We start from the raw sequence: 25341 nt of genomic DNA on the forward strand, positions 1-25341 counted from the left end.
CCACTCCGGGGAGAAGTCTGTGATGGAGGCCAGACGTGTGGAGGCGGGCAGCGGCTGAGGGAAGGGGAGGAAGGAGGAGGAGGGCGAGGGCTGCGGGGGCACCATGTAGCGGACGCCGGCGGCTTTGTGGGCGGGGTCCGGGCCGGCGGGGGGCGGGGCCGCCTCCTCCGAGATGAGGTCCGAGATGTCGGGGAACTGGCTGTCGAAGGAGATGTCCGGCTCCTCGGCCTCCATGGGCGGGTCGGGCTCCCTCACGCTCTCGCTCTTCACGCGTACCGAGGGCGCGTCGGGCCGAGCGGTCTCCTCGGCGACGTCGGGCCGCGGCGACGGCCACGGGGGGCTCCCGGGGCCTCGCGGCTCACGCCCCACCGGCGGCGGGGCCGCGCTCACCTGCAGCAGGGCCAGCTTGGTGGGCGGGGCGCAGCCCTCGCCGTCCCGCTCCCCCGCCAAGGCCGGCCCATCCCGCCCCCCCGCCTCCTCCAGAGAGCCCAACTCCAGGCAGAGGGGCAGGAGGGGCGGGGCCATGGGGGCGGGGGGGGACAGGGCGATGGAAGGGGGCAGGGAGGAGGAGGAGTCCCTCCTCTCCGCCTCGCAGGAGCCCGAGGACAGGGAGGATGGGGGCGACACCGAGGAGGGGGGGGTGGAGGTGGGCGACAGGGACAGGGCCACGGAGGGGGGAGACAGGGGGAGGCGGGAGCTGGCGGCCGGGGGGGCGGCCGAGGCGGGAGGGGGGCCGCCGTACGTCTGCCCCCGCTTGGGGGAGTTCAGGAAGGAGTCGGGGTCGAAGGCGGGCGCGGGGGGGGCGGGAGGCGAGCGGCGCGGGGCGGACGGCGAGGGTGCGAGGAGCAGCCCTCCGATGACGGGGGAAGGCAGCAGGGTGAGGGACAGGGCGGCCACGGGAGGGGGGAGGGCCGCCGGGCCGGGGGAGGGGGGGCAGGGGGAGCGCGCCAGAGACGGGCCTCTCCTCGGCCCCGCCTCCTCACCCCGGGCCCCGCCTCCCGCCGCGCCCCCTCGCCCCCCGGAGATGGACGCCGCCGTCGCCATGACGATGACAGCATTCTGGGGCAGCGCCACCGTGGTCAGCTTGCCGCAGCGGTCCCCGTAGAAGCCGTTGCCGTGGTTGCCGACGGCGATGGCGGCGCGATGAGGCGGCGAGGAGGCGGAACTACAAGACGGACAGCTGCGTTAATGGGTGACCTGTGACCTCACTGACAGAAACAACCAATCAGAGCGGGCGAGGCAAGTCCGGACACGCCCTCTCCAGAGTCCCCTTCAAACGGCCCCCGGTCGCACGGCCGCGCGGGGAGGACTTACGTGGACAGCGGGCAGGGGGAGGACGCTGGGCTGCTCTGGGGTTGAAGGTGGGGTAACTTCGCATCGCCGCCGCCCTCCCCGGCCTCCGAAGACAACGGCGAGGGGGACGGCGTGCAGCAGGGGGGGGGCAGTTTGGGCGAGATGATTCGATGCTTGGTGCTGTTGCAGCGGTGGGGAATGTTCACTCCTGACATCACTGAGGGGACACGCACACACACAGTGATGCCACAACACTGTTACGGTGGTGTCACGCTGTTGTCATGGTGATGTCAGCGGACAGCTCACCCTGGGCGGGGGTACACAGGCAGGCGTGTGTGCGCGGCTGGGGTTTGGTTCTCTGGCGGTCGAGAAAGTGTTGGACCAACTCCTCAATGCTGAACTCTCCCGATGACCCCGAACACTTCACACTGTGGACTGACACACGCACGCACGCACGCACGCACGCACGCACACACACACACACACACGATATTGGCCAGGACCTTGAACACTTGAAACTTTTATTAACGTAGAAATATCTACAAAAAGTAGCTATAGACATTACTGAATTGAAAACTTGAACACGATGTGTGTGTGTGTGTGTGAGGAAGTGTCCTACACATGGGCTTGAGCTGGGTCAGCAGGTCGTCTCGACTCCACCTCATGCTGTCATGGCGGTTTGTCACCGTGCACAGCAACGGACTGCATTTCCCAGAATCCTCCAGGGACGGTACGTTCAGGTAATGGACCAGCACAATGTCTGGGTTCTAACACACACACTTTTTGTTATCAATATCATCAATATCTACTGGTGTGTGTGTGTGTGTGTGCGTAATGACCTGCAGGAGCCAGTAGCACCGTCTGTGGAATGTTGGCACAATGGAGGAATGGACGTAGTTACCATAGAGACACTGGAATCACACACACACACACACACACACACACACACACACACACACACACACACACACACACACACACACACACACACACACACACACACACACACACACACACACACACACACAAGTTAACTCAGCAACAGAGGATGTAAAGATTGAAGAGGTCAAACATGACGGCTCTTGGAGGTGTCACTGGTCCTGGGGGTGGTCCTGACCTCCATGCCCTGGACCTTCAGCTTCATGTGGTCTTCCCTGGTGGTTTTGCCGTCCTTGCGCTTCTTCCAGCAGTAGCCATCTTTCCTGTATTTGACCTTCTTGCGGTTGTAGAGGATGATGCTGCCGTTCCTCGGCCTGGGACGGGCGGCAGGCAGAAGGTGAGGGCCGAGCTTCCCTGAGTGTTGTCTGACAGGCAGAGACTCACCTGGTTCTCAGGGAGCAGGAGAGCCACTCCTCATGTCTGTCGAACGATATCAGGTAGGAAGCGATTTCCTGCACGGAGACAATGCTGAGGTCAGCTGGCCGGACTCACTCACACACACACTCACACACACTCTCACTCACTCTCTCACTCACTCTCTCACTCACACACACCTCGTTGGTGTTCCATCTGAGACGCTCACTGGGCAGGCTGGAGGAGCAGGGGAGACACTCCAGCAGCTTACTGGGCAGGAAGACCTTCCTCTGGGCTTTATTTCCTGCGGACAGGTGGACTGGTGAGATATCTACACCTACTTCTTCTCCACTGTAACAGCATCTCGAAAGGCTTCCGGGACGTTGAGCCCAGACTAAGGCTTTCCTTCCGGAGAGGGTCTGAGCTGCAGCACCGCCTGGAGGTCACAGTTGTGGTGGAGCACAGGAGACACGTCTCACTGCTGCGCATAAGAGCACATCTCCGGCCATCGGGTATCAGGAGACATCATTAGACCTCCTCTGGTCTCCTCCTGAGACTTTAGGGTTGGACTGTGCTTCCACAGGAAGCCACATGCTCTCCATGATGTCATGGACAAGGACCGACCCTAGCATCAGGTGTTAGCTGCCTCCTGGTTAGCGCTTATTTCCAGTGGCGGTCCGCCAGTAACAAGAGGACAGACCTGGACCTGCACCCTGAGCTCCTGGTCTTCCAGGACGGTGTCAATGGCTTTTGTCCGTCTCCGACGGAGGTCCTTCGCTGTGGCGGGTCGATGCTGGCTGAGAATGATGTCAGACAGGATTTGCTCTGGCTCCTGGAAGGTCTCGGGTGGGCCTCCCGGTGCTCCTGAATGTGATACATCTCAGGGGGCAGAGGGATCTCGTGGCTTGGCTGCTGAAGATCGGAGGTCCCTTCCACTTTGGGTCCAGGTTGAAGGACTGATTCAATCAGGTCCTTCACAGAAATCCTAAGATCTTTTCCCACGCTCCCTTCTGGGATCCAGAGATCACTCAGATGTTCCCGTCCTGACCGCCTCTGAAGGACTTCACAACTTCTGACGGGTCTCCTCTCCGTGTAGGAAGTAACGCACTGCGCTCTCCTTTCTCCTCCCCACATCTTCATGAAGGGTCAGAGTCGCCTGTTCTTCCTCAGGAGGCTCAGATCTTTCAACGTCTGCAGGACCATGCTGCAGATGTTTTACCACTCGGTGGTGTCCAGCGCCATCTTCTACGCTGTTGTGTGCTGGGGCAGCAGGCTGGAGACAGCTGACACCAACAGACTCAGCAAGCTCATCAGGAGAGCTGGGTCGGTCTTGGGAGTGGAGCTGGAGTCTGTGGTGCAGGTGTCAGAGAAGCTCCTCAGCATCAAGGACAACGTCCATCACCCCCTGCATGGACACTGACATCCTGTCAGAGCTCTTTCAGTCGTAGACTGATACTACCAAGGAGCTCCACTGAACGCCACAGGAGGTCTTTCCTACCTGAGGCTATCAGACTTTTTAATTCCTCTTCCCTCAGCCGCAGGGAATCTTCAAATCTTTGCACTTAAGACCTTAAAACACCTGAAAGCCTTAACCTTGACACTTTATATTATATTGTATTTCTTATTCTCCCTCCTTCCTACTATTATCTATTATTGTTATGTTTTTGCTTGAAACTCTGGCACAGCAATTTCCTTCGGGATAAATAAAGTTGTTCTCATCTCTCATCTCATCTTCTGCAACACAACGTCGGTCAACTTTTGGTCTCCTCCCAGGTCTATCGTGGACGATTCCAGTCGGGCCGATGAAGAGCAGCAGACTCCGCACGGGTGTGTGAGCCAGTGTTCTGACGTTCAACTCCGTCGGTGTCGGCATCACATCGCGTCCCGCTCCATGAACCCTCGGAAACTTTCGAAATCTCCATCGTCACCATAGCAACCACCGCTCGCTCTCCTCAACATCTACGTTTGCTTCAGCATTGGCGATCACCATGGCAACAGAGCATGAGGCATGCGTTACAAGGCAGAAGCAGATGGGACTGACCTGTCTCCGTGGAAACCATCTCCTTGTTGCTCATCGTGACGAGTCCATGCAGGATGAACCTCAGAGACCACACTGCTGCCTGCGCGCGCACACACACACACACACGCGCGCGCGCAAACAGTCAATCGGAAACAACGTACAGCAAGAGCAGCACACTATTGTTTCCAGTTGCTAAGCAACTCTTTAAATCACATTTATCTTAAGTGTCTGTCGATGTGCACACATGGACACGAACAAAACACACACGCTGTCAGGTGTGTGTGTGTGTGTCCTCCCGAACGCGCATCAAAAGTAACATGTCCCCTGGGAAGAGGAACCTGCTGTCTGAAACCATGGGTGCACATCTTCCAGGTGTTCCTGCTCTGAATCTTCACACGCGAAAAACGTGGTGTGTGTGTATGTGTGTGTGTGTGTGTGTGTGAGCATACGAATCCCGTGTACGCATACACGCACTTCCGCAAGGCCCGCTTCGGACCGGGGCCGCCGCTGGCCGCCGCTGGCCGCCGCACCTGACCCGGGTACAGACCCTGCGCTAGCCGAGCCGCCGGTTCGAGGGGGTCATGTCCGGGTTTCTAAGTTGGACCTCTGGTTCTGGGACGACGGCAGCGTTAAAAAAAGCTGGACATGAACGTCCGTTGCTAAATAATACCGTTTAGCCGTTTAGCTGTTTTGACAGCTCACATCAGCTAGGCTAGGCTAGGATAGGCTAGGCTAACGGCTGCTCTCCACAACTGTGACAGGCGCCCCGTGCCGGGCGGCGGTGCCTTACCTCCGGCCTGGAGCGCGTCGACCAGCGGGCCCTGACTTCCGCGGACCTGGGGCGGCGGAGCGGAGCGGCGTCAGTGTCGGCGGGCGGACACGGACAGCGGCTGCTCGGGAGTCGGACCGCCGCTGGGAGTTCCTCCGCCTTCCGCCTTCAGCACGGCCGCCATCTTGTCTCCCTCCTACGTCACTGCGTTGGCAGCGAGGAGGCGGGGCTGGAGCCGGCGGCGGTTATCGATTACATATCAGCCATTGACTGATGTGTAACGCTTGATTATTGATCCGAGGGAGGGGTGCCATATAACGGCACAGACAGGCCCGGCGAGCGGCTGCAGAGACAGCCAGGCAGCACTCATTGAGGCGGGTCTGGGGCCGTGGTGGAGAAAGCACGGAGAAGCAGGAACCAGAACCAGGGCTTCTGCACCGAGGGCTGTTATGAGCTGGCAGGCAATCTCTCCAACTGTGGCTGCTGATTTGTATCTCCGCTGACCTTCAGGGTGTAAGAGGGTAAAGATCTTCGGGGCCCCTGGGGCTCCAGAAGCCTCAAACCTCTCTGGAGCTCTCCTGCTGCCAGACCTTGACCCTCTGCTGAGGCAGAGAGAAGCAGCACTGAATCTAGAGATGACGTGGTTCTGTCCCTAAATGTTAGCCCTCAACCTGTTTGGAATACAAACCTTTAGTTGACACATTGGTGGCCAGTGTGTGTGTGTGTGTGCATACGCACATGCACAGTGACAGACTGAGGAGTAACAACAACACACAACAGTAGAGAAAAATACGGCGGGTTTATTTTCTAGAAAAGCTGCTCGCCGCCTGGGCGCCCGGGCCTCCTGGTCAGCTGGTGTGTTTCACCCGATCGCGTGCGGCTTCAGGCGAGCGGCGAAGCATCCTGGGAGCTTCCATCGAACAAACGGCCGCCTCCGTCCAGTCATAGGAACACTTCTGGTGCGGACGGCCGCGAGGCCGGAGTCGAACCTTCGCTCATTGGCCCGGGGACGTTCCTGAGGCCGAGGAACCTGACAGACACCTCCAGGAAAGGACCTTCTTCCTCGGACGGTACTTTTAGTCCTGCCGGATTTCTAGCCCGGTGCTTCCACTTCTGCGACTCACGGCCAAACATCTGACCGTCCACAACCTAGTCTTCACTGAACCAATGACTGTCTCTGGACTGCGGGAGGGATAAGAGAACGTGGGGAGAACCCAGGCAGGAGAACATGGAGGAGGACATAGAGAACCCAGGCAGAACATGGAGAACACAAAGAGAACACAGGCAGGAGAAGATGGAGAACACAAAGAGAACCCAGACGCAGATACGAGAACATGGGGAGAACCCAGGCAGGAGAACATAGAGAACCCAGGCAGAACATGGAGAACACAAAGAGAACACAAGAGACTCCACAGCAAGAACCCAAGTCAGCAACGGTCCAGATCCAACCTCCTCGCTGTGAGGACCGACCGTGATTGATTTCACTCCCAATGGCGGACGCGGCGGCTGCTTCTGCTCTGCCGACAGGAAGCCCCGAGGTCTTCCTCACCGCCCCGGTGTCCGAAGCATCTGCCCAGAGAGGCCACGGTGGGCCAGCAGGGTCGGGGAGCTGAAGACCACCAGGGCGGGACCTCTGAGCTTGTCTGACAGGCTCCGCTTCCAACAGAGTCTACTGGCTGACTGCTACTGGATCAGGATCAGTGAGTGACCGGTGATCAATTAGAGACGCTATTGATCAGGAGCCGTTTGTTCCTTTAAAGGAGTGGAAAATCAAAACAGCTGGAAGACAAACCAGAACTGACAATGATCAATAACCAATATCTGATCAGACTGACAACAACAATTTGTCCTGGTCAGCAGCAGCCTGATCTGATCAGTGATCAACAATCAATATCTGATCAATCATCGACAGTGACCAAGGTTAAAAAAAAAACATTTACTGACACACAGATAAAAACGGTTTCACTTCACAGGAGTGTGTGAGTGTGCATGTGTGTGTGTGTGTGTGTGTGTGTGTGTGTGTATGTGTGCATGGGGCTGCATGTCCATGGGTCTCCACGCCCCTCCCATCCTGTGAGCTGGCCGGCGCTGGGGTCAAAGGTCATCACATGCCCTGTCTGATGCTCTGGATGATCTGGAAGATAGCTGCAAAAACACAAGTTCTTCTGGGTGAATGAAGAACAGGCGGAGAAGAGCAACCACTGGTCCAGCACCCGCTCAGTCCTCTGCTTTAACCTCCTCTGGCCGAGCGCCGCGTTCCTCGGTTCGGTGCTCGGCCGGTCCGGACGAGCCCGGGGCCGAGACACCGGAAGCACTGGAGCCGGGAGCGGGTCCGACTTGAGGAGGTCAAACATCTGGACCAGGCGTGGAGTCACACCGGAGACTCACCCGAACCGCACACCACGAAGACGAAGAGGGCGAGCAGCCACGGACCCACGGGGGACTTCTCCTCGTTCACGGGCCGCTGACACACACACACACACACACACAGGAGTGACGGTCAATATTCAGTCATTGCACACAGTAAACAGGTCGTCAAAAGTGATGACGTCTTCTGGGCTCAACGTGACGTCATGTAAACACGTTGACGTCACACGCGTGGGTGGAGGGGGGGACCGAGTTCAGGTCCCGGGCGCCGGTTCGTCGGCATACGCCTCACCGAAACCGGACCGGACCGGGGAGCCCCCGGGGCCGAACGCTGGGTCGGACTTGGGCGCTGTCACGGGTGGACGTGAAACCCGAGGCGCGGCGCCCGGATCCCCGGTGCGGGAAACGGAGCGCGGCCTGCGACCGGATGAGGTCCGGCGGGGAAGCCAACGCTAGCGCCACTTCAGCCCGATGCTACCGCTAGCCCGTTAGCATGAGCGCCTCCTCCGGTTGCCTCCCGGGTCCCCGCTGCTTCTCGCTTCGCCGGACAATGTCGCGGTGAACCGCCGTGCGTGGACGGACGCGACACGACAGACGCGTCACAAATAAACGTGCACTTATTCGGAGGAACGGGCGCTGAAGGCGCGCTAGCCGGTTAGCCTGGCTGCCAGTACCGATGTTTTCTGGACGTGTCCCCGCTGTGTGATGGTCTTGCTGTGCCGCTCGTTGGCGACTTTCATCCGTTGTACCGCCGACATGTTCGCGAGGTCCGTGGGCACGGGGATCCGGAGCCGGGGCCGGGCGGGCGGAGCAGACGCTGGAGAGGCGCTCGTCGTCAGAGGAGAACCGTACGAGCGCAAACTGAAGGCTAGCTAGGCGCTAGCACAGCGAGGAGGCGACGCCGGAGGGAGCGGTCACGTGACAGACGAGGCGCTCTCTACCGCCACCTAGTGGCGGAGAGGCGCCATCGCACCATACCTTCTCACGGCGGATGGAAACATCTCAGCACACACGTCAGACCGGACAGCAGCTGGACCATCGCGATGCTCATGCTGAAGGGAATTCATTGTCAGTCACTACACGCATTCAAGATTTTTTTTATAAAGCCATCCGGTATTGATTCAAAGGTGGAGCTCTGCGCTCTGCACGAGCCGTGGGTGTGGAAGGTCTCAGGAAGCGAGGCTCCTGGGCGACTTGGGTCCTGCGGCGACATCGCGACGGACACACTCGCGACGAAGGACAACAAGTGACCAGAAGGTCGTGGAGTGTCTCTTCTTTATTTCAGCTTGGATTCACACACAAACTGCACGTTGAACACATGGTCGTCATATACGCACGCACCTGTCAACGACTTTGTGTACAACACGTGGTCGTCGCACGCCGAGCTCAAACAACCCCACGCTGAACACAACCGCACACACACTCACACACAGGAATACTTCCATAATGTGAGGTCAGCACATACACACACATACACAACTGCATGTTGAACACATGGTCGTCACACACACACACACACACACATACCAGCAACTCCATGTTTAACACAACCACACACACACACACAGTACGTTCTTCTGGCTGTATGAAGGCCAGGGGTCAGAGGTCATTGCTAAAGTTCCATCGTGAAGTGTCTGAGGGGTCAGAGGTCACGAGGGCTCAGTGGGGGGCGGGGGTCACCTGCCGTGACATCACACAGTCGGTAAGGCGGATCCTGAGGCCGGTCGCCGTGGCGATAGAGTCTAGCAGCCCAGCCCGCTGATGGAGCCGATGCGGTCCATCTTCATCCCGAAGCACCCTCTTCCTCCGCCCGCCATGGACTTGCGGCCGCGCCTCCTCAGCTTGGAGCGCCGCAGGATGTCCAGGAAGAACTGCGGCGGGACCTCCTCCGGGGGGGGGGGCGCGGAGGCCGATCCCTCTGAGATGTCAGCGGAGGGGGGCGGGGCCAGGATGAGGGCGGACAGGCGGGGGCCGAACAGAGACGCAAGGACCTGCGGACGTCTGTTAGTTTAGCAAAGCTGAGCTACAGAGGGCCTGACGGTCTGACATGGAGGAAGAGCACCCCTCACCTGCACGTCGTCCCGCCCAGGCGAGGGTCTCGGCTCCACGGCGACCGTCATGAAGAAGAGGAGCAGAGCCAGGGAGGGAGAAGCCATCTTAGAGTGCACACAGAGACCATTCAAAAGCCGCATCGCCATTGGCGGATTCATCGTCCAATCGGGCAGGATCCTTATTAGCAATGCAAAGCTAACGGCGCTACCGCGGCCGGTGGTAGCGCCGTTAGCTTTGTGCAGCCATGCGCTTTGCTATGATGCCAAATGTAATGCTAAGCTAGCTTAGCTTCTAGCAGAATATTTGACATGAAAGATCTGCCGGTCACGTGAGAAACCGTTGATTGAGAGGCTGCGTCGCCCGAAGAACCCGACCACGTTAGAAGCTGCCATTTCTTCTGAGCCGCCAATGATGACGTCACACCGTCACACACTCCGGAGCCATCAGAATCACCCAGAAGAAACCAGAACTCACCGACTTACGTTGACGTCGAATGTCCGACAGAGAAAAATCCCGACAAAGCGGTTGGTCGTTTCTTGATGGATAATCAGCCTACGTTACAACCAATGTATTGATTATTGGTGTCCGATAGATCGATCAGTCTGTCCTTGGAGGGACGCGTCTGCGGGCTCAAGGTGTACAACTCTCTTATAGCCTCCACACTGTGATGTCACACATTCCCAGGCTGTCGCCCCCGACAACCGTCTTGCCCACACACACGCAGACACACACACACACGTGTGCGCACAGATGCATGCACATACGCATGCGCGAACACAGAAAACTGAAAAGTAAAACACAGAGGCCTTGAAGTTCTCGAACAGATTTCTCCAGGTTCCCTGTGGAACCAAATGGGGTTCCTTCATGTGGTTCAGGTGGTCCCTGAAGCAGCTCTTTGTTTTCCATGTGGTCTGAAGAACATCTTCGGGACCATGACACCACATGTCCAGGTCAGAAGGTCCTGGAAAAGGTTGCGGTACCGTCAGGAGAACCTTCATGTAAAGCAACTGAAAAGGGTAGAGGTCCTTGAAGGTGTTCAAGGGATAGACGGTGGTTCCCATGACAACCGTCAGGTGACGATCTCCTCTCGGTGGCGTTGTACCCTGATGACCTCTGACCTCTGGTGGCCCGCCCCTTGTAAAGCATCACCAAGGCGACCTGAAGGTTGTAAGTAACTATTTCCTGTATGGGGGGGTCATGGGGTGGGGTCATGTGGTGTCGTGCGACGGTGTGTGTTTATTTGCATCTGTGTGTGTGTGTGTGTGTGTGTTTGTGCGTGTGACTCCCCCATCGCCTTTGTCCAGCTCAGACTAAAACTCGCCCCCATTTAGAAGAACATCATTGACGTCTCTCTCCCTCACACACACACACACACACACACACACACACACACACACACACACTGGGATAGTAACTGTTCTGATCAGTGACTCCTTTCATTCTAATGAGGTGATTGATGAGCCATTCTTCGTGTGTGTGTGTGTGTGTGTGTGTGTGTGTGTGGTACACACATTCCTGTGCCCCCCATGATAGTGTGCCAGAGACCCGGAGGTACCGGGTCCTGGTCCTGGTCTTTGGTCCTGGTCCTCGGTCCTGGTCCGTGGACCCCGCGGTCCGCCCAAGTAGGCCAGAAATAAAGTGGAATCAGAGCGGCGGCACAGCGGCCCCGCCCCCTTGGCTGCGATTGGACGATGTCGGCGAGGTGAAGGTCACCTCGGGGTCAGGGTTAGGGTTAGGGACTCGAGGGTGAACCCCGCAAATGAGGGAGTGAAGGTCATCATTTGGAAACGTCCGGCTTCAGTTTCCAGCAAGAACATATTACATTTTCCGCGACCACCACGGGACCGTCTCCCACGCTCCGTCCAATACGGCGCCGTTTCCTCTTCGGTCGGTGGCGAAGCAAACGTGAAGGAGAGAAAAGAGGAAGAAGGAGAGGAGGAGGAAGTAGAAGAAGAAGAAAAGGAAGAGGAGACATGAAACCGAAAAAGGGAAATTACTGTCGCACGGCCGAGGACTCCGCGTTTCTTCTGGGTCAGTAATTGACATGTTGACCACGGGGGATGTGGCGTGAGGTTGGCGTCCCGTCCAATCAGGACGCAGCTCCTTTCTTCTTAATCTTCGGAGCAGAAACGTCCTTTAATGAAGCTTCACACGCCGATGGCCGTCGCCGGGCGACCGTCTGCCCGCCGCTCAAACTCCCCGGCCGTCACCATTGACGTCACGGCGACAGCGGGGGTCGGCCGCCCCCTCCTCGCCAAAAAGGCCTCGGTCTAAAAATAAATGCGCGCCGGTCCGAAAAGTCGTCGGGACCGTCCCGAACCGATCGGCGGTTAGCGAAGCGAAAACGTTATCGGAGCAGACAGGAAGCGGTCATTTTCCAGATGACCGACTGGCTGTCGGACAGGAAGTGCCCCGGCGGAGGAAAGGTAGAAGTAGAAGGTTCTCAGGCTCGAATCTTTATTGAATCCCGTTTCCTATAGAAAAACTTCATCCGTGGAATTGTGGACAGGAAAGGGTGGAATCCTGTACGCGGCGACCTCTGACCTCTCACCCCCGGCCGGGGTGAGGGGGGGCCGCCGGGTGTCAGTCGGTCGCCGTGGTGACGGAGCGCAGCAGGGACTCTAGTCTAGATCTTGGGGTGGCGGAAGTTCTTCCCGGCGAACTTGGCCTTGTCCCCCAGCTCCTCCTCGATTCTGCGGGTCAGGGGTCAAAGGTCGGGGGTCAGGGGTCGGGCACGCGCTCGGAGCGCGTCAGAATCGAAGGCCGTCTCACCTCATCAGCTGGTTGTATTTAGCCAAACGCTCTGACCTGCAGGGGGCGCCGGTCTTTATCTGGAGGGGGCGGAGACGGGGATGATGATGACGACGGATCAAACCTCCTCCCCCTGCAAACGGCGTGCGCCGCCCGCCCTACCTGTCCGGTGCACAGTCCGACCACCAGGTCGGAGATGAAGGTGTCCTCGGTCTCTCCGGAGCGATGGCTGACCATGACGCCCCAGCCGCTGCTCTGAGCCAGCTTACACCTGCGGACACGGGAGCTCCGTCAGCCGCGCCGGACGGCCGTCCGAGCCAGCGGGCGAGCGGTCGGGGCGGACTCACGCTTGGATGGACTCGGTGACCGAGCCGATCTGGTTGACCTTCAGCAGGAGGCAGTTGCAGGCCTTCTTGTCCACGGCCTGCTGGATCCTCTTGGGGTTGGTCACCGTGAGGTCGTCCCCTACGATCTGATAGCATGCGGGAGCGTCACTCGGGGTTCCGACCGACAAACATCGTCTTTACGGACAGAGACGGCCGAAGGCGCGAGCCGGACCTGGATGTCTGTGGAGGCGGTGAACTTGGCCCACTGCTCCCAGTCGTCCTGGTCGAAGGGGTCCTCGATGGACTGGACTGGGGACACGGCGGGACACGGGACGGGTCACGCCGGCCGGCGGGGGGGTCCGGGTCACGCGGCGTCACGGGACATTACCTGGGTGGTTCTTGATGAAGCTGCGGTACAGGTCGCCCAGCTTCTCGCCGCTGATGTGCCTGGAAGGGTCGTCGGGCGACTTGAAGTCCAGGTCGTACTTTCCGCTGCGGAAGAACTCGGACGCGGCGACATCCATCCCGATGATGATCTTGTCCGGGTAGCCCGCCTTGTCGATGGCGGTCTTCAACAGCTCCAGAGCTGCGGGGGGGGTGGAGAGAAAAGGGGTCACCTCCCCGGAGGAGCTGCTGACAGCAGGACCGGACCGGATGCCTCACCCTCGTTGTTCTCCAGGATGTTGGGGGCGAAGCCTCCCTCATCTCCCACGTTGGTGGCGTCCTTCCCGTACTTGGCTTTGATGACATTTTTCAAGTTGTGGTAGACCTGCGGACGGCAGCGGGACGCTGACGAGCTGTTTGCAGGAAGCTAACGGTGCTAACACGACGCGGCGCACAGCATATCCTTCTGAACCCCGCAGCCCCCCCGGAGACCGGAGGTCCGGCCCGTGTCGGGATCCAAACGGACCGGGCCACCGAATTCTGCCCTTCGCTCGTCAAAGCTCACGCATCGGCATCACGCAACCCTTTCGGCCGGGGCTAACGACGCTGACAGCGGGCTGATCGCTGAAAGGAAAGGGCCGCTAACTGTTAAGAGCTCACTGCACCTCGGCTCCGATCCTCATGGCTTCATGGAAGTTGGAGGCTCCGACTGGCAGGATCATGAACTCCTGCATCGCCAGTTTATTTCCAGCGTGGCTTCCGCCGTTGATCACATTGAAGGCCTGCAGCGGGGAAAAACATCGTCCGACTCTCTTCTGACACGGGCTAATAATGTTTCCAACCACCAGCCAGTCCGTCCACCAGAGACCCTCCACACACACACCCACACACACACACACACACACACAGACACTCACAGGAACAGGAAGGATGACGTCCTTATGTCCGGCCAGGTCGGCAATGTGACGATAGAGAGGAACTCCTTTCTCGGCCGCCCCGGCCTTGCAGACGGCCAGAGACACGCCCAAAATAGCATTGGCTCCAAACTTCGCTGCGGACGAAGAGACGGGTCAGGGACGCCGAGGGACACGGACGGACGGACGGACAATGACGGGCGACGTCGCCCTCTTACATTTGTTCTCGGTTCCATCCAGCTCCAGCATGAACTTGTCGATCTTCTCCTGTTCCACCACGCTGAATTTCTGCAAACGGACATGGCGTTTTGACCCGAGCCGGTTGCACGGGCGGCCTCTCGAGCGTCGCTGACGCCGGCGGCCTTGGCAATATTCACAGAAGGCGCAGCGCTAGCCGCGCGACTGACTTTCCATCATCGGAAGCGTTAGCAATGTTAGCCGGGTAGACAATGCGGTCACTATGTCAGAAGCGCCACGAATGTGTCGCTATCATCGCTAAGTCAGGCAACGTCTAACGGGCAGAGCCCCCGACGAGGTACCTTCTCGATCAGTTTGGGGGCGATGTCCGCGTTGACATGGTTCACCGCCTTGATGGTTCCTGCGGGGAAGGAGGTGTTTGAGCAGCCCGTCGGCGACCGCCTGTCGGCGGAGACGTGTCGTCCTACCTTTGCCGAGGTAGCGGCTTTTATCCCCGTCACGCAGCTCCAGAGCTTCGTGGACACCTGTGGAGGCGCCGCTTGGGACAGCGGCTCGGAAGCGACCTGCAGACAAGAAGAAGACCTTCAGCGGCGGGCGGGAAGTGAAACTGGTCTGTCGCCAACGGGGGAGAAGGCCGGCTGACCTTTGGCTGTCCAGAGGTCGACCTCTACCGTGGGGTTTCCTCTGGAGTCCAGAATCTCACGAGCGTGAATCTTGGTGATCGACATCCTGACTGAGGAGAAGAAGACAAGTTAGAGTGCAACCTGGAGTAGGACGAGATGGCAGGAGGACCTGATCCACCCGATGCAGGTCTGACAGACAGCCTTCACCTGGAACTCAAATTACACCAACCAGTGTGTGTGTGTGCGTGCATGTGTGTGTGTGTGAGCGTGTGTGTGTGTGCGTGTCTGTGTGTGTGTGTGTGTGTCTGTGTGTGTGTGACCTGCTGCAGAGAGCCGCTGTGATGCCATGTTGCTTCCCTGTCAGACGACATCAGGCTCAATGTGCTGATAGGCTCCGCCCCCAGCCAGTCAGAGTGCAGAGTGGACCAATGGGATGGGCGTGTGTGTGTGTATGTGTGCGTGTGTGTGTGTGTGTGTGTGTGTGTGTGTGTGCGTGTGTGTGTGTGTGTGTGTGTGTGTGTTTGTGCTCTCATTGCAGGTTATTAATATTATGAGGAGAGGTATTTGACCTTTTCAGTGACCTTTCATAGAGGTCATGTTATTCTCACACACACACACACTCAGACTTGACATTTAGAGATAGCAGAGGAGGTCTGCGCCGTCCCTCCTTTGCGTCCACACACCAATCCTGATGTTTTCTCCTGTAGCACTGGACGATCCATTATCCAAAAACCCAGAATAAACCAAACATCTGTACTACCTTCACACAAAGATGACACTCCAACAAAGAGTGAGACGTTTCCTGAAGCAGCCCTGGTGTGTGTGTGAGTGTGTGTGTGTGTGTGTGTGTGTGTGTGGTTTTTGGCCCTGACTTGGACTGACATGATGTCATCAGATCTGGAGACGTCGGACGACTAAACAATAGCTTTGTCCCTATGACAGCTAGCACGTTAGCAGGCGGAGCGGCCGACTTCACCACGCGGCTGTGCTAACGGCAGTAGCAGGAGGTTAGCGGCAGTGCTAGGCACACCAACATTTGGGAACGTTAGCAGGAGACCCAACATCAGAGGAGTTGGTAGCAATGTTAGCATTACATTTAGCAACATGGTCTTTGGCCATCAGTTACACAACCGGAGAGCAGTGCTCGCAAAAAGGGTTTGCAGTATTTATAGAGTAAACATATTTGCCAGCTAGCTACAAACTACAAATCGACCTTTTACCTTACACACAGACAGCCACCCACACACACACACACACATACACACACACACACACACACACACACACACACGGCTGCTCAGACTATCAGCGCTGCAGGAAGTTGCGCTTGTACTCGGCTGTCGTTCACGGCGAACCGCTAACACTTTGGGTCATTTCCCTTCTCCACCACGGTGTTCACCTTGGATACTGTGATGCATAGTACCGTTACGGGTGGGGATTACGCAACAGACAGTCCAAGTACAGCTAATACTCTTGCTAACAGAGCCAGTGGATGGAGTAACTAATAGCAATATTATATTTGCAGCCGCAGAGACGCTTTATAAAAGTACTATTACTGCTCCGGCCGTTACTGATACCGCTGCATGTGTCCCTGAGTATTACCGCCAACGCTGCCGGTCCTCCTGCGACCGATATCGCAGCTAACTTCACCGTTAACATACTTTAACATTCTGCTAAAGACATAATGTGAACACGGGTGACTCTTGGACTGCTCGTATCTTTCCCCGCCTGCGGCTCCAACTCCTGGAAATACTCACGTCGCGTCGGCCGCCGCGGTACATTTCAGAGGTGCAAAGTCCCGACACCGTCTGTACGGAGCACTTTGGTCTAATGGCGTCGTGCACTTTCAGGTACTCTTTTCTTTGTGTGAGTTTTTCTGGCGAGCGCTACGGGAAGGTGGGACTTTGTCCTCCATGTAGGTGTGTGTGCGGTGACCTTGTGAAGGTCAAACCCGGCGCCGCTGCCGGCCAGGAGAAGCCGGCGTTTCCTGAAAAAGCGCAGAGCTCTCGCGAGCGCGGCGCTCCCCCGGACGTTCGGAACAAGAGCGTTACCTGAGCTGTGGAGAAGGAGGCTGGCTGCCCGTCCGTCCGTCTGACCGTCCGACTGACCTGGAAAGTGTCCGTCTGCGTCCCGCGGGGTATTTATAGGTGCTCGGGGGGGCGGGGCGGGGCAGGGGGGGCGGGGGGCAGAGCAGGGACCGTCTCGATGTGACCGGCAGCAGGCAAACAGAAACAGAAGGCTGACGCAGGAATTCCTGACGGAAAAGCGGCGGGGGGACGAGAATAGCTCGGATTTCAGGGATGTCGGACGAGTCGGGGAACTTTGATTGTTTTAATTCTTGTGACGACACCCGACCCGCCCAGAGGGACCAGCGGACCTTCACCGGGGCCGTGCAGCCGGAGAGGTTCGGGCCGGTCCGGGTCCGGGTCGAACCGCCGCCTGCGAGTCGTTTCTCCGCAGTTCATCCTCTGCGCTTCCCGGGGGCCGAGGCTCCGCGGAGAAGGTCAAAGTTCACCCGGAGTGGAAATGTGAGACGGCTCGGCGCTCACCGCAAAGGGCAATCACCCCGACACGCGCGCACGCACACACACACACACGCGCTCACACAAGACGCCGTACCCTTTACGTTCACCTTTAACTGCGATTCTCCTCTTCTAAATATAACCGCACATGATCCGCCGGTCACCGCGGGCGCTCCTCTCGGGACGGGGACCCTCATGCCGGAAACCGGGCGCTCGCCATCCGCCGAGCGGGTTCACCCTCTGCGGGACCCGAGCACCGCGGGCGCACCGCCCGGACGAGGCGCCGTCCTTTTTGAAGAACACTGTGGCGGTGCTGCCGTCAGAAGGTACGCCGAACCCCGAGAAGGTCCTGGCGGATTCCGGAATAAGGAGACGACTCAGAATCCTGCAGAAGCAACTTCTGGTTCTTTATTGTCTTTGAGGAGATACTGATGCTGTGATTGATACTGGAAGGAGGTCAAATCTGCACTATGGGACCCCTGACGCACGCACACACACATACACACAAACACTAAGTCAGCCGTCGTCGGAGGCCCTGGGAGGAGGACAGGTGTGCAGCCGCCGCCGTGGGAGGAGCCTTCTGTCTTCAATGACCCAAACTGATTAGCCATTTAATTCTTTTGTACATCTTATCCCCCAAGGTTCCAGCTCGAGAGCCTTTGGGCCCAATGAAGAAGAGCAACGCTGGGGATCACACACACACACACACACACACACACACACACACACACACACACAGAGTTACTAAGGTCAGGTTATGCAGCAGGTTATGAACTCAACTCTACGCAGGGACGGTTTGTACTTTTATTGGCCTTGCCGATGCAGAGGGAGCAGGTCTGGCCGTCCGACAGAACCATCTTCATGTCCAGGTTCATGAATACCTCGTCATTTAGGTTGTTCCGCAGGAGGTGGCACTTCTTCCCGTTGATGTGAGGACCATTTGTCTGGAACTCTTGATGTTTACTCACAACATTTTGGACCTCGTCCACCTGAGACACACACACACACACACACACACACACACACACACACACACTGTCAAGGGGTGTCCAGTGGTGTCTAATGGTGCAGTCTGCTTCCCCCATCTTAAAAAAAACAACAGAACGCATATAGTGAGGTGTGTGTGTGTGTGTTTTGCTAATTCTCTACGTCACTCTGTCAGAGAGGAAGCAGCGGCGTGGAGGTGGCGCCCGACTCCAGGATCTCAAACTGACGGGACGAGTCAGACCGGAGGTGGAGGATGCCTGCAAACACCTCCGGCTCCAGCTCCACCACCACCTCCAGCAGCTCCGCCCACGGCCCATCATAACCATCATACACACCAGACCCCACTTCCAGAAATCTCCAGTGGAAAAAGTGAAAAATGAAATGATGTGTGTGTGTGTGTGTGTGTGTGTGTGTGTGTGTGTGTGTGTGTGTGTGTGTGTGTGTGTGTGTGTTTGTGAAACCAGAAGTGCAGCAGCCTCCACCCTGTGTCCTTATAAGGAAGTAAAAGCGTGCTGCAGCTTGGTCTTTCTCAGAGCGTCTGCTTGGATCTTCTGGTAGGCTGGAGACGTCTCCTGAGGAACTGGAGTCTGGCCTTAAACGCACCCCCCTCTCCGTCCCCGGGACGAGGCGTTCACGGCCTCTGACAGCGTTTCCCCTCAATGGAAAAGCGATAAAAGCGATCCCGCCGAAGCTTCGGCTCCCTGAGGTGTCACGAGGAGCCGAAGCTTCCTGTTCGCCCCGTCCCGCCTCTGGCGCGGCGGCGGCTCGGGGCCGCGGAGAATCCCCCCGACCCTTGAACGAGGGCTGTTCAGGCCTCCGGACGCCCAGGACCCCGAAAAGGGGAAGGCGGCTCCACCTGAGACCCTCTGCGGCAAATGAGGGGCTCTCCTGTGGTCGCCATGGTGACAGGACGATCGGGGCTACATGTCAAGACTCGTCGGACGCGTGTGGCAATTACATGCCGGATGGTGATTTCACCTCAGACTTCTAGACAGATCTTGAATCTTTTTAGAGGAGAGCAGTGCATGCGTGTGTGTGTGTGTGTGTGTGTGTGTTACCGTGATGTTTGCCAATTCATCTGTAGCTCCCCAGAATGACGGCGGGTCGATGCCCCAGAGGGCGGCTCCAATGACTTCATCATCTAACATGCTCTTGAGGTGATCTGACCACGACATCCTGGACAATCAGACTCACTCAGTGACATTGGCCTGTGAGTGTGTGTGCATGTGCGTGTGTGTGTGTGTGTGTGTGTGTGTGTGTGTGTGTGTGTGCGCGCATTCTCACCTGTGCAGTATCTCAGGTGTGCAGAGGCCAGAGGGAAGTACTGAAATGCAGCGAGCAGGAAGTGCAGCGCCCTTTATAGATCGACCCCTCCCGGCCTGCGGGCCACTTCCTGCCTGGGCGTCCCGCCTCCTCCTGCTCCCCGTCACCCCCTCACCTGGTCGTGTGGCCTCAGGAACCGCCCCGCGCTCCGGGGACGGAACACCAGCTCCTTTCCATCTGCCAGAAGCTGCTCTTTGCCGCCGCCGTTTCAACAGGAAGTTGCTGCAGTTTCTTCCACGCCCTCCAAACCACTTCCTGCGACATGTTTCGCTTCCTGCCGAGGACGCGCCGCCAGAGGAGACCCACGCTGGTCGATGTCGGGCGACCTGTCGTGAATCTGACTGTCAAAGAGAAGAAGTGCTGAACTGACAAAGCTCTTGTTTCTGTCCAGACACGCAGCATTCCTGAGACTCACACACTCACACACACACATACCTGAGCCGGTTCAGACACGCCGATCTCCTACAAGCCTGGACTTTGGTCTCACCGCTGCTGACATGCATCCATTCTGTCTTCATCCATGTGTCAATCAGTACGTGCACCTCATTGTTGAACGGAGGTCTCCATTTAGGAATGCATCCGTGCACGTGTGTGTGTGTACCTGCACGCCGAGGCGCGCTGGCAGAGCCGATTGGACGATCGGCTTGGAGAGCGCGGTCGGGAGCTGACCTCTGACCCCCGCCGAGAATCACACACATCCAGAATGAAGAGGTGTGGGTGGATGTGCTCACACACGCCACACACACACGCACACCCAAAAGGGTGCTTCGGGGGCCGGCGTTGGAGGGTTGGATTCTGGTTCTTCACACACCGCCATGGACGTACTCCTCCGTTGATCTCAGTAACGTCAGTGGAGATGCAGGTTTGCTGCACCAGGAGTCAAAGGTCACGGCTCGATGGATGAGCAGCATAAAAGCTTCTCACCTCATTTATTAATCAATATGTTCAGTGTGTGTGTGTGTGTGTGTGTGTGTTTCATCACATCTCTGTTACCATATAAGGACACATTTTAAGAGTGTGACAAACCACTTCCTCTCACAGCTTCGGGTTTTCAGCTTGTCTCCTCAAACAGCAGCCAGGAGGGGGGGGGGGGGGTGCGAGGTGTGTGTCTACACACACACACCCCAGTGTAAAGTCAGTATTAAATGCATTGCTTGATGGAAACCATAAGCCTCGCCCACTTCCAGCACACGGAGCTGTTTCCCGCCTGTGACTGGAGGACTTTCCTGCGAGAGCTTCGCGGATCTTCAGACCTTCAGCTGGAGGTCTCCTCTGGAACCCCCAGGCTGGAGCTGCCCCTCGGACAGCCACACCAGAGATGGGCTCCACAGAGGGATGGATGTTTGACTGGATACACAGGGCCTGACAGGACACACACACACACACACACACACACACACACACACCTACAGCCTGTTGCCCCCTGGTGGACACACACACACACACACACCTACAGCCTGCTGCCCCCTGGTGGACACACTCACACACACACACACACACTCACACACACACACACACACACACACACACACACACACACACACACACACACACACACACACACACACACACACCTACAGCCTGCTGCCCCCTGGTGGACACACACAGACCCCCCACACACACAGAGCTCCTCCATCCTCTGAGGCCGAGTGTTTTTCGTTCACTCATGAACCATACACACATAAAACCAACCAGGTGTGTGTGTTCCTGTGTCATTGAGACAAACCCAACCAGAAACCACCGAGTCCCCAAACCCTTTATTCCTCGTCGCCAGCGGCCGTAACCATGGCAGCAATCTTCCACCATGAACAGGAGGGGATTCTACAGGTCAACTTTTCACTACATTTATTGTATCTTACATTCTTTTTTACAAAAAGAATTTAAATTATAACACTGTGTGTGCGTGTGTGTGTGTGTGTGTGTGTGTGTGTCAGCGGTCCAGGACATAGGTCTTGTAGAGGCGGTTCATCTGCTCCAGGAAGATGAAGGTGAGGACGGTGTGCGGTCCGAGGCGGGCGTAGTACGGGGTGAAGCCTTTCCACAGCGAGAAGAAGCCCTCCTTCCCCACCACGCGCACCAGCACCTCCTGCAGGAAGACACACACACATACGCACACCTCACACACACCTCCAACCACCTGAGCAAGGATCCATAAATAAGGCCTCCGGGTCTGGAGGCATCAGACCCTCCACACTCACCAGACCGTTCTTATACTCGGGCTTCCCGTCGATCATCCTCATGTTCTGGATCCTGGAGGACAGAAAGCAGCGTGGTATCAGTTGCTTCCAAACACGCACACACGCACACACACAAACACACACACACACACACACACACACACACACACACACACACACACACACAAGCATATTGCAGGACACTTATCAAACCTCAAATCTAGACATGAGGTTTGTCACTGGAGCATGAGATGTCTGGGTGCAACGCTGTGTGTGTGTGTGTGTGTGTGTGTGTGTGTGTGTGTGTATTTGTGTCACCTGGTCTTGACAATGTCGACTGGCATGGAAGCGGCGGTCGTCACCAGGCCGCTGATCATACTGGCACAGAAGTGACACAGGATGTCGTCACCAAAGTAGCCTGTGGAAACACAGAAGTCATGTGATGTTGGGAGGAGGCGTGTGGAAGGGAGGAGTATGTGAACACATGTGCACCAGGTGTGTGTGTGTGTGTGTGTGTGTGTGTGTGTGTAGGAACCTGAGTCTAACAATGCCTGTTTGGACTGAGAGTAGGACGCCAGCTGAGCAGCGTTCACCACCACTGCCCTCGCCATGGTAGGAATGCAGCCCTGCAACACACAGAGGGAGTCAGCCTCAGACGTTTTTGTGTGTGTGTGTGTGTGTGTGTGTGTGTGTGTGTGTGTGTGTGGCAGATGTTCACCCTCCACAGTGTAGTGACCCCCTCCTCTCTGGTGATCCGTGCAAGAGCGTTGAAGACATTGGTGTAGCCTCTCCGCTGGTCCACGGGGAGGCTGAGGAGAGCCAGGACCAGTCCGTTAACGCTAACACAGCGATATAGCACAGTGCCTGCAGAAGTTGCAAACCAGCTAACCTAGCGCCAGCTCGGCAACACAATACACATAGCTTAGCTTAGCAAGGCGATGGGCCGAGCGTAGAGCGTGTACATGGATCTGCAGGTGCCTCACCGTCCGTCCGCCGTCATCCGGATCAGGGCCACCTCCGCCGGCGTCCCCACGAACGCTCCCGTGGCTCCGGCCGTCATCCCGATCAGAGCCTGGGGGCAGGCAAGACCGCTGAGTGGGAGGGGGCTCTATTGACAACCTCCGCCGCGACAGGACCACGAAGACGCCCCCTCGTCTACTTCGCCCACGGCACTGACCTTGAGGAGGAAGTTGGGCGGCCGTCCGTCCGCGCCCGTCATCTTCTCGAACAGGATGGTGTAGATCCCCAGCCGGGTTGTGGTGTAGGTCGCCTGACGCAGCAGCCCTGCCGACAGACTGACAGCCACGGGTTAATGAGGCGGGGGATCGTGGCGACGAAGGTGGGGCGGGGTAGGCGGGGGACGCAGCAGTACCCGGTGTAGACCCCTCGCACCCCCTCGCTCCTCAAGATGGAGGCCAGAGCGTGGAAGCTGGTCTTGTACTCGCGGGCCTTCGTCCCCTGACCACTGAGCTGCATCCTGTTCTTCACCAGGTCCAGAGGCTGCACAAACACTGTGGCCCCCATCCTGACACACACACACACACACACACACACACACACACAGGTCAGACTTTGTGTCCACCCCTTTAACATCATAGTTTCTGCAAATCCAGCTCACTGGAGTGGGCTGAGCTAACAGACGCCTAGAGCAGGGCTAACAGAACTAGCGGGGCTAACAGAGCTAACAAACCGAGCGGGAGGGGTCACGCTCGGTATAATCCCCCCCCTCCCATGTTTCCTGCACATGATCATTTTTACGAGATGACGTCATAGGGACATGCCAATCACGGCCCGTGGAGCACGTGGCCCGCTTGAGTCCGAGGTCAAAGTTCTCAGAGGCTTTGCAAAGTGGGTGAGGACGAGCTTTGACCGTCGACCCTCCGACAGCCGGCCTGAAATGATATTCCTGCGCCGTGCAAAGGACGCCGTGTGCCCGGCGACGGTTTGGGGAGGGGGGCTTGGGGGGCTCACAGCTGAGGGGGTCGTGACATTTAAAGGGCAGTAGCTCAGCAGACCGAACATCCATTCCCAGCTGCTTCTCGGAGAGTCCAGAGGAGCCGGGACTCTCCTGAGTCCGACCTCTGACCTCCTCTGTTTCCTCATCAACAAGCATCTTACCCCGGTCCGATCTCGCATTCATCCACGTCTGTGGAAGAAAGGGAACAAATGAAGCGGTGAGGAGCTTCATGCAGAACTCCAGGGAGCCGGGGCACGAGCGAGCGAATCGACAGCTACATCTTTGTGCAGAGACCGACAACTGGACCCCGAGTGTTTTTAAAGGGAGAAGATGAAAACACATGTGAATGACTGTCACACGTGTGACTGACAAACAGCTTCTCAGCTGAGACCGTGTCAACTGAAAATCAATAAAATCTCTGCAGCTGCAAGAACATTGCCTTAGCTCTCTGTCGCTGCCAGGCCGGCCCTCGGTGCCGGACCGGACCGGACCGGACCGCGCACACGTTTGGAGGGAACAGGAACCGAGTTCAGTTCTGATACATCCACCGACGGACGATGGTTCCGGTGGTCAGAGACACAGCGGAGAGACAGTGAGCGTAGCACCCCTGCCCTCCACCGTCACCTAGCCTGTTGGCATTAGCAGCTAGCTGAACGTCAACAGCTCGGTGAGTTCGAATGGGGTGAGGAGTCAAAGACATGCCCGCAACCCCCGCCGCCGGTAACCGCTGGGCTGTGAACATCTGGCCGCTGACAGCTAGCTCCTTAGCTTAGCTGCTAGCTCCGTAATCTGACAGCTAGCTTCTTAGCTTAACACTTAGCTACTTAGCCTAGCAGCTAGCTCCGCAGTCTGACTGCTGGCTCCATCGCATCATCGCTCGTCACCAAAACAGCTAGCTCCGCAGCTAGCAGCGGAACCTACCCGGCCAGGCCTCCGAACAGGAACTTAATAGCCTTTGGGGAGGTCTTGGGCTTTGCCTCCGCCATGTTTCCCCCCGTAAGGTGGTGCTCGGTCCCCCGTCAATGTCCCCGCAGCCCGCCTGCCTGTCCGTGTTCCTGAGAGCCGGGACGGTCCACCTGCAGCAGCCGCGGCAAGGTGACTCTCTGGAGCCTGACGTCCGGAAACACGCGAGGAGCTCTGGGCCAATCAGAACGCGAGGACGAAGATCGCCGAGCAGCGGCTGCAGGGATTGATGCGTTCACGGTCTTCCCAGAAGCTCGTACATCTGACTATTCTGTAGGGATAAGCAGATGTGAGGCACCTGTAAAGGGATTGTGTGTGTGTGTGTGTGTGTGTGTGTGTGTGTGTGTGTGTGTGTGTTGATTTCCACAGTGTGTCCCAGGGGCTGGTGAGTGGGGTGGTGGCAGCCTTCACGTCTCCACCAA

The 25341-nt window shown here is 57.5% G+C and overlaps 5 protein-coding genes and 1 long non-coding RNA gene across 8 annotated transcripts in view; all 6 read right to left on the bottom strand.

Moving 5' to 3' along the window:
- The window catches only part of camta2 (calmodulin binding transcription activator 2), an 11564-nt gene extending 5991 nt beyond the window's left edge, over nt 1–5573 (bottom strand). For both annotated transcript variants that reach the window (XM_086165464.1, XM_086165463.1), the window contains exons 1-10: nt 5397–5573; nt 4628–4706; nt 2787–2890; nt 2617–2684; nt 2411–2546; nt 2133–2204; nt 1913–2060; nt 1600–1728; nt 1315–1510; nt 1–1165 (exon numbers count right to left, since the gene is read on the bottom strand). The exon at nt 1–1165 is cut by the window's left edge and continues 12 nt beyond it. In XM_086165464.1, the coding sequence (XP_086021590.1) occupies nt 1–1165; nt 1315–1510; nt 1600–1728; nt 1913–2060; nt 2133–2204; nt 2411–2546; nt 2617–2684; nt 2787–2890; nt 4628–4661 (2052 nt within the window). In that variant the 5' untranslated portion in view covers nt 4662–4706; nt 5397–5573. The remainder of the gene's footprint in view (nt 1166–1314; nt 1511–1599; nt 1729–1912; nt 2061–2132; nt 2205–2410; nt 2547–2616; nt 2685–2786; nt 2891–4627; nt 4707–5396) is intronic.
- A 1718-nt stretch (nt 5574–7291) lies between these two features.
- On the bottom strand, nt 7292–8636 carry LOC147223133 (stress-associated endoplasmic reticulum protein 1). The gene is made up of 3 exons (XM_086165466.1): nt 8417–8636; nt 7764–7839; nt 7292–7520 (listed from the first exon to the last, which is right to left on the bottom strand). Exons 1-3 carry the CDS (start codon nt 8498–8500, stop codon nt 7480–7482), a joined length of 201 nt encoding a protein of 66 aa, XP_086021592.1. The 5' UTR covers nt 8501–8636; the 3' UTR covers nt 7292–7479.
- A 716-nt stretch (nt 8637–9352) lies between these two features.
- On the bottom strand, nt 9353–10067 carry LOC147223134 (C-type natriuretic peptide 2-like). Its single transcript, XM_086165469.1, has 2 exons — nt 9812–10067; nt 9353–9733 (listed from the first exon to the last, which is right to left on the bottom strand). Exons 1-2 carry the CDS (start codon nt 9950–9952, stop codon nt 9485–9487), a joined length of 390 nt encoding a protein of 129 aa, XP_086021595.1. The 5' UTR covers nt 9953–10067; the 3' UTR covers nt 9353–9484.
- Nucleotides 10068–12237: 2170 nt separating this feature from the next.
- Nucleotides 12238–17424, bottom strand: eno3 (enolase 3, (beta, muscle)). Of its 2 annotated transcripts, none has more exons than XM_086165467.1 (14): nt 17042–17424; nt 15011–15100; nt 14835–14930; nt 14709–14767; nt 14388–14457; nt 14173–14306; nt 13921–14037; nt 13535–13640; nt 13260–13457; nt 13104–13180; nt 12893–13017; nt 12708–12816; nt 12567–12625; nt 12238–12487 (listed from the first exon to the last, which is right to left on the bottom strand). In XM_086165467.1, the coding sequence occupies exons 2-14, from the start codon at nt 15093–15095 to the stop codon at nt 12421–12423; spliced, it is 1302 nt and encodes a 433-aa protein (XP_086021593.1). In that variant the 5' UTR covers nt 15096–15100; nt 17042–17424; the 3' UTR covers nt 12238–12420. The 2 variants fall into 2 exon arrangements, with proteins under 2 accessions (XP_086021593.1, XP_086021594.1); XM_086165468.1 differs by having other exon boundaries at nt 15011–15096; nt 17042–17074.
- Nucleotides 17425–17895: 471 nt separating this feature from the next.
- LOC147223136 (uncharacterized) lies at nt 17896–19980 on the bottom strand. The gene is made up of 4 exons (XR_015107556.1): nt 19784–19980; nt 19558–19675; nt 18315–18501; nt 17896–18196 (listed from the first exon to the last, which is right to left on the bottom strand). It is a non-coding gene; the product is annotated as an uncharacterized LOC147223136 (long non-coding RNA).
- A 1580-nt stretch (nt 19981–21560) lies between these two features.
- slc25a11 (solute carrier family 25 member 11) lies at nt 21561–25278 on the bottom strand. Its single transcript, XM_086165470.1, has 9 exons — nt 24878–25278; nt 23372–23524; nt 23177–23294; nt 22983–23071; nt 22718–22808; nt 22535–22625; nt 22318–22417; nt 22021–22072; nt 21561–21908 (listed from the first exon to the last, which is right to left on the bottom strand). Exons 1-9 carry the CDS (start codon nt 24940–24942, stop codon nt 21753–21755), a joined length of 915 nt encoding a protein of 304 aa, XP_086021596.1. The 5' UTR covers nt 24943–25278; the 3' UTR covers nt 21561–21752.
- Nucleotides 25279–25341: the final 63 nt, after the last annotated feature.

The sequence above is a fragment of the Fistularia commersonii genome, chromosome 19 (genome assembly GCF_037954325.1).
Source record: "Fistularia commersonii isolate RoL2024-O1a breed Wild chromosome 19, RoL_Fcom_v1.0, whole genome shotgun sequence".
NCBI lineage: Eukaryota > Metazoa > Chordata > Actinopteri > Syngnathiformes > Fistulariidae > Fistularia > Fistularia commersonii.